This window comes from Strongylocentrotus purpuratus, unplaced genomic scaffold (assembly GCF_000002235.5).
Source record: "Strongylocentrotus purpuratus isolate Spur 01 unplaced genomic scaffold, Spur_5.0 spur5_scaffold_1, whole genome shotgun sequence".
NCBI classification, from domain to species: Eukaryota; Metazoa; Echinodermata; class Echinoidea; order Camarodonta; family Strongylocentrotidae; genus Strongylocentrotus; species Strongylocentrotus purpuratus.
Genome location: NW_022145594.1, coordinates 40,911,227 through 40,919,577, shown reverse-complemented (window position 1 = coordinate 40,919,577; position 8,351 = coordinate 40,911,227). Strand labels below are relative to the sequence as shown.

The 8,351-nt window shown below is 39.6% G+C and overlaps 1 protein-coding gene across 1 annotated transcript; it reads right to left on the bottom strand.

The window, feature by feature from the left end:
- Positions 1-566: 566 nt before the first annotated feature.
- Positions 567-1,577, bottom strand: LOC115921372 (growth hormone secretagogue receptor type 1-like). The gene has a single exon (XM_030978797.1). It carries the CDS (start codon positions 1,575-1,577, stop codon positions 567-569), a length of 1,011 nt encoding a protein of 336 aa, XP_030834657.1.
- Between the last annotated feature and the right edge of the window lie 6,774 nt (positions 1,578-8,351).

Sequence of the window (8,351 nt, the reverse complement as noted above, 5' to 3'; positions counted from 1 at the left end):
AATGAATAAACTCCAATAGGCCTACTTGGAATCTAGTCTGCATATAATTATCTGTTGCCATGCCGGGCAAGTCACGGGCAAGCTTTCAGGTAATAATGTCAAGAACAACTCTTGTTTAAAGAGTATGCATACAATAGACCAGTTCACGGTTAGCACTTTACTGCAATGACCCCGAATATCCACAGATCTTCAACACATGAAGAGGTCCCACTTTGTACATTTTGAAATAATCACTCCTATGTAGCGATGGACTGGTGATTTATAAATAGCCTTTGTTCCCCCTTTTCAAAGAATACTTCCACCTGTGTACAATGGAGTGCACTGAATGTGCATGAATGAATAATGTTACATAACTTTCATGAGCACGTATCCAGTATTTCGTCTCCGTGTATTTCAAAATTTGTTCTGCAATGACCTGTATCTGCTCATGCTCAGACTGCAACCGTGAACTGGCTTATTTGAATATGTTAGTAAACCTGTCTATTTCTAATCCTTTATTTCAGAACCCTCCGCGGTTCACCGCGACATTATGTGAAAGGGGATTTTAGTCGAGTCTGGTCCCATTTTTATTGTTGGCGAAGGTTTGTGCCGTCAAGAGCACCAGCTATGCAAGATGGATTGTGGGATGCATGGGCCAAATTCGACAAGGACATTCCATCTGTCGTCGCTCCGGCGGCTGAGTCGCGCTCGTTCGCACCAGCGATATCTTGCTCAAAGATGGCGGACGTGGGTCGCTCTTGTTTCTTGAACATGGACCACACTGCCTCTCGGAATTCTCTGAACCTCAACGCGTAGATGATGGGGTTCACGCAGGAGTTGAAGAACGACAGAACGATGAAGAGAGTGGATGATGCATTCCTTCTCAAAGTCTGAGGGAGGACTCCGAAGAAGAAGAGAAAGATCGCCACTTGCACTGGTCCCCAGCAGATAACGTAGGTTATGATGACGATGAGCATGATCTTAAGAACGCGTTGCCTAGCAACGTCGTGAAAGGATGGGTTGTGCTGCCCTTGGAACCGGCGAGCCTTTAGATAGAGATGCCTGGCGATGAAGATCTGTGTTACTAACAATACTATGGTTGGGACGAGAAGTCGGAGGCAGAAGAGGTAGACAGCTACAGTGATCTGGCTTACTCTGTTGGCATACCTGTATAAACAGATACCTCTGTCGCCAACGCTGGTGGTAAAGATTCGGGGGAAAGTGGCCAGGATGGCGAACAGCCAGATTATGATTATCACCATGGCAACGCGTCTGCGTGTGAGGATACGATTGAAGTATATGGGATGGACAATGGCAATGTAGCGTTCCGTTGATATTGCAACCAGGATGTAGATAGAGGCAATGACACATATATCTTTGGCGATGTTCGGTTCTTGTATCTTGCAGTAAACTTCGCCAACCCTGGTTGGAGGAAGCCTTACCACCTTCAGGACAGGGATCATGACGATGGATGTCAGGAAATCCGCAGTAGCAAGACCTCCGACCAAGGTATCCGTTGAGCGACTCTTTGCCCTTCTTTGGAAGAGGACCATCATCACGAGTCCGTTGCCAAGGATACCAATAATTGCGGACACCATTTGAAGAATGACCCACCAAGACCACGTGATCGGGCGAAAGGACCAATCAGAGTCCGAATGGGTAATGCCAAATCCGTTCCCAATAGCACTTGATTCTGTAGCTTCGTGCAGTTCAGATGCGAGTGTTGTCAGCGCTAGAGTACTTTCAAGAAGACCAGGCCCAGAAGTCGACATGACATTTCTTTCAGCCAAACTCACATTTGAAGTTTCCATAATTAATTTGATAATCCTCTTTGTGGAAAAACCTCTTGGTATATGGTCAAGATTGAAGAAAAAAAATCGACCCTTTCTTTTTTCTTCTACTGCGCCCAGGAACCTAAGCGGTGTCTGATCTAGAGTAAAGTCAGCAATTGTTTCCAACTATAAATGTTTATCTACCGTGAAAGTATCCCCTTTATATACATTCGTCAAATGAAGTTGAGAAATTACACAATACCGACTTTATCTTACGTATACTGCTTCACCTTGGTAATACATGTATAATTCAAGGAATTGTCTTTTGGCGCGTAAGATAATAATTGCTATACGGAGAAATGTCCTTCCTGTGCGAATGTCTCTTTTCTTGCTTCTCTTTTAGACGAAATGGGATCCTCATAAAAGGCTAGATGGGCTTCAAGCCACAGGCCCATATCCATTAACCCTTACTGTACTGGGGGGGGGGGGGCCTGGGAGGCCCCCCTCGACATTTTCGGAGATTGCGCCGCAACCGCTCGGAATTTTGAATTGTCGTTTCATGACTTTTTTCCCTCAAGTCTTACGCACATTTCGATACCATTTTCGTAAAAATCGGATATACCTGTAAGGTGTTACATAACAATTAGTATGCGCATGTCATCAAAAAATTGCTATAATTGCATATATTCATGTACAAGCAGAAATGTGAAGCTATGAATTGATATCAAATTGCTTTTATATGTTTCTCAAAGTAACTTGATGTATTTCAGAACAAAAGAATACATTAGAAATAAAACAATAGATATAATAAGAAATAAAAAAACAATAAAATACATAAGAAAATAAATAGTTGAAAATCGCATTAAATTTGCATAAATTATCATTATTAATTACTTCAAATAACTTTTTTGTGATAGAAAAGAAGTTTCATTTGAATAATGAGTAACAACATTCAAAAAGTGGAGTCTGACAATTTTTGTAAGGATTCTAGTCCCCGATATATATTTCCGGATTTGATATTCATGAACGCATATTCATAATTTATGCAAATTAACCTATTAATTTTCAAATATCATAAAAATAATGAAACCTCATGAATTAGAGATGAAGGAAACACTTATTCAATACATTTTCAAGATTCTTCACAATTCTACGGACAAATATGTAGAGTTTTCTGTAAAATGCATAAAATTAGCATTTTGCATAATTAATTAGGCTATAACGACAAAAATTTGCATATTGGCGAAAAACTAATTATACCATCTTGTTCCTTACGTAAATATCTACAAACATGCAAATTTTCGCGTTCATCGGACATTCGACGGCCGAGATCATAGGGGGGGGGGCCTCCCAGGCCCCCCCCCCCCAGTCAGAGAGTGCTCGAAATAGCCCAGTACAGTAAGGGTTAAGGATCCTTGCTAGTGAATTTTCCTCGTGATGTCCATAACCAGCGGCGTATCCAGACCTTCACTTAATGTGGGGCGAAACAGTAAGGAAACCACTTTTAAGGAACCTGGTTTTCGTATGGGGGAGGATGGGGTGGGGGGAATCTTCAACAAATGACTTAAATGTATTATTGATATATTATTAACTTACCTGTGTATAACTACTGGACTTCAAACAAGATTAAAAATGGCGACTATTTTTTCTTCACCTTTACATTCTTTAGGGAGTGATACCCCCTCCCTCCACCCAATACGCGACTGTCCTTGTAACCCGTTAAAGGAAACCTCACCTCAAAGAATAAGTGTAGGAATTGTGAGAAAAAGAGATGTATTCCTGCCCTTTGATGTACAATTTATTCTTACGAAAGTGTACAAGACCTACTTTTATATAATAGGGACTTTTAGATTGAGTGGACGAGAACACGACGCACGCCGACTGATCATGCGTGTCAACGTACTTATCTGCCCATGTTGACTACAATTAAAAAAATCTTTTAGATTGCACTCGACGATATACATGCATGCAGGAAGTAACACTATGAACATCACGGACAAAAAAAGAGGACAAGATATACAGTTCCTCATTCTACCCTCAACAAAAGAACATCCCTTCACTGCTATTATGTAAAAATGTGTAAAATAGGTGAATATGCATGTGACACCTGTTCTACACATTTTTACATAATAGCAGGGAAGGAATGTTCCTTTGTACCTGAGGAACTGTATATTTTATGCGCACGCAGCATACTAGTACCTTGAGCATGTAAAGGCGCTATATAAATATCAATATGTATGTATGTATGTACTAGATTTAGGAAAATCAAGGTTGACGCATTCTCGATCGCCGACTGAGACGACGTAACGCATGCGCAGTGCCTTAAAATGACGTCACACGTTGCAGTCAAAGCTGTCGACGTGCAAATCTAAAAGTCCCTATTGAAGAAATTCTTGGCATGATGAAATGCCTTTTATCTGCATGACATGGGCGCAGCTGACACACAAGGCGAAGTGGTACATGTATCCTGCACCAAGCTTCGATTGGAAATACTTTTTAGTTCAATAACAAAACCTTTACTTTTCAATGGGGGGAACCATAACTGAGAAGGTAAGAATTATATTTGGTGAAAAATATATTACGAGGGAAAAATTGTAACTCAAATATTAAAAAAAAAATAAGTATAGCAGTTGACAAATCTATTTCATTTAGGTGAAACCTTCACCCAAGAAGAGCACCAAATTATCGATGCGATTTGCGTTCTGGCAATTGTAGTACATGTACATAGGATAATAGCAGGTTAATGAAGTACTTCATCACCACACACATCTGGGAAGGAAGATTCCATAAATTTGAATACATTTACTTGATAAACGACTTCACATAATACGTCACGTTATCAAGAAAATTGAGATGCCCATGTCGTGCTGAGAAAATGTACGTTATTCTTGCTTTCTGTCTTTCTCCGACGTTTTGATGGGGAATCTTGCAGATTAATGGGCAAGAATGCAATAAATCTCTCAGAATAACTAAATATTTCATGGTATGAGGCCTTGATGGGACCTTTAACGGCATTTGAAAGATAATACTATTTTAGAACGTCTCTTAAAAAAAAAGGGGGGGACTTGAAAATGTCTTTAAGTGGGGAAATAACGACTATTAGTTGTCAAATCGACATACGCGATAGCAATACAGTAAGTAATAGTCTGATTTTCAGACCATAGTACCGAATGGTCGTACGTTTTTTGCTGCGCAAAGATTCAATCAGTTTAATTTTTGGCCATTACAAGAAGTGGGTTATTGATGTAGACAAATGCGCATGCTCATTTCATGTATGTTATTACCAAAGAAGAAAAAGCCAGTCAGTCTCTCAAAAGTGCCTGACAGTGAAGTCTAGCAAGTAAACGGGTTTCCTTGCATAATTTGAATATTAGGATACTGCTAACGTTTACATTTTACAGATAGAACATACATGACATATTCATAATTCCTGCAAAGTTCTACAGAATTTGATGTTGGCTGCAAAAGGGACATAGTATCTTTAATTTATTTTTTTAATTTTCCTTGAAGTTCGGATCGCGCGTGAATCAAACAAAATTAAACCAGTTGAAATCAGTGCTCATGTCCTGATAAGCCTAGGTAAAAGAAAAAGTCTCTCAACCGTTTTCCCGTCAAAATATTGCAAAATATCAATCTTTTTTTTAACCTTTCGTTTCATTTATCTGTAATATTATCCCCCTCCCCCCCCCCCCCCCCACTCCGTGAACGGAGGGATACCATGCATGTTACCAAAATGTCCGGTAAAGGGGTACTTTTCACGCACCAAAAACCGGCTCGTACATACACAAAAAAGACTTTACACACCGGACTCAGGGGGTGTTTTCAAAAGGAGGGAAAATGCATAATTATGCGTACCCTAAATAACACTGAGTGGAGGGGCCGGGAATATTAAATGCCAGGCACTGTGTCGTATAACTTATTTTCTCCCTGTACTGATGTATTTTGTCATTTCCCTGTAACCTGGTACTTATATCTATATTTTAATTATATATCTTTAGGTCGGCCACTTATAAGGATTACTTCCTTTCTGGCTACTACCTGCCAAGCAACTTTCATATTGTTGTACCAATGTATTTTTTGTTTTACCCCGATTTATTGAATTATTTTGACAATGACTTATTCCTAATAGATCTAGATAATAGTATACATTCTCAGATTTTATTAAAGAATAATTTGCCAGTGTTTGTTTTGCGTGAATGCTAAAGCATGTGTATGCTACTATGCTTATCAACTATGGGACCTACGCCCTTAAGTCATAAATGACAGTAATGAGGATTAATACCCTTCAAAAAGGCACTACTATAGCACATAGACACGGTTTTGATCCTGGGGCCTCACAGTTACCAGGCCATTGCTAAGTTTGCCACTGATAATGTAATCACAAAATAGGGGTATGCCAGTGTCTACAAAATTGTATATTTTCCCTTTGAGATTTCCCTTTGAAGGTGCCCTTTTTCCAGAAAGTGCCCTTTTCTATTGGTGCCCCCCCCCCCAATTTGGAAGTCGCTCCGCCGCCTCTGCATCATTATCCAGTATAATGGGTTTTTTTTTAAATATTTCTTTAAAAGAAAAACCTGTGGAAATGGAGGGATCCAATATATCGACTTCAAAAAACATATGTATACATAGATGACCTAGGCTGGCTAGGCAACGTTCATATTACCACCCAAGGTAGATATGCATTTAATTATTTGACTCTGGGGTGTACACGGATGCAAGCATTACAATTGAAGCAGAATTACAGCGTTTGCGTCATCCGAAAGCACTCTGAAGTTCCTTTGATTTTCTTGTCACAACAAGGACAAGAATAGTATGGTACTTACTAGAAAGGAAAAGGGGCACGTGTCAAGATAAAAGGGGGAATTATCAGAGATGAAAATTAGCATTTAAGAGAAAGGGAAGAGCTTTTTGTGAGGAAAAAGGGCACTTATCAGAAGGGAAGCGTGCACTTATTAAAAAGGAGAAGGGGCACGAGTCAAAGTAAAAAAAAAAAAAAAAGGCAAAAAATATCAAAGGGAAATTTCTCGCACCTGAAAAGAGGAACTCACCAGAGATGAAAAGGGCACTTATTAGAATGGGAAAGGGGCATTTTTATGAAAGTAAAAGGAGCACGTATCAAACTAAAAGGGGCACTTATCAAAGGTGAACAGTGGCACTCATCAAAATAGAAACAGAGCAAAGTAAAACGTGTACCTGTCAGATTTTAACTGGGGCAATTATCAGAGGTGAATAGAACACTTCTCAGAGGTGGTAAGGGGTACTTCTCGTACCTGAAAAGGGACACTTACCAGCATGGGTGCCGATCCCGGGGGGGGGGGGTGGGGGATATATCCCCCCCCGAATATTTCAGGTGGGGGGATGGCCTGTACAAGCACAAAAGTGCAAAAAAGGAAGTAGAGAGTGGGCGAGAGGGATAATGAGAGATAGAGAGGATACAGGCGTGTAGCCAGGGGGAGCGGTGGGGGCGGTCGCCCCCCCCCCAAAAAAAAAAAAAACACCGGCCAAAAAAAAAAGAGAGAGAGAGAAAGACGAAAGGAAGAGGACGTAGGAAGAAAAAGGATTAAGAGTCGAGAACTGTAATGAAACGTCAAAGCCTCCGCGCTTCGCGCGGGTAGGGGGGGGGGGAACTGAATTCAGACAAGGATTAAGAGTCAAGAATGGTACAACGAATCGTCTTCTTTCTTTAATAATTTCATGAAACGTCAAAAGAAACTGAATTTAAACAAGGATTAAGAGTCGAGAACGGTACAACGAACTTCTTCTTTCTCTAATAATTTAATGAAACGTCAAGGCTTCCACGCTTCGCGCGGGAAGGGGGGGGGGTGGGAACTGAATTCAGACAAGGATTAAGAGTCGAGAATGGTACAACGAATCGTCTTCTTTCTCTAATAATTTAATGAAACGTCAAAGCTATAACTACGAATATGTATGTTATTTAACTATGAAGCTATTACATTTTTATGACGTAAAGAATCTCGGAGAGATCGAAAAGCGCCATCTTAAAACCAATAGACCAAAGCAACATTGGAATTTGAAATTGAGATAAAACCTAACAAAGCTAAAGTTAACGGACGCCGTGTGAACTAAGCGAATGTCAACAATTATGATGGTCATGTTCAATGAATGAAGACAATTGGTCAATATTTGGTGATCAATAGACCATGTTCATTAGAGCGTGACCGAGTTCGGCCAGCTGTTTATTGGTAGTCTAGTCATACATAGACCTTGTAAGCAATCTCTTTCAATATTCGAGAGCGTGAAACAGTTCAATAAGATCATGCGTTCAAAATATATCAAGCATATATATATATGTGTCTGAACCAGATTTGTTAATATTTTACAATATATTATATATCCCAGCAAAATGTATTTCATATTTTGAATAGGATCGACTCTGAGTAGGCCTATTTAGTACTCCCTGCTCATGATGTGCCTATCTATACCGCTATTTACTTTTTAAAGACCTTATCCGATGAAAATACAACTTTATAATAATGGAAAGCTGAATGAACGTAGAAATTTAAATACAAATTTAAAGGTATAATTAAATTATTTTCCCCTTCAAACTTAGGACATGATATGCCAATAATGTAAAATAAT

Bases quoted from the DNA above. Each gene is read 5' to 3' on its own strand.
- LOC115921372 (XM_030978797.1), bottom strand. From the start codon at position 1,577: ATGGTGTCCGCAATTATTGGTATCCTTGGCAACGGACTCGTGATGATG.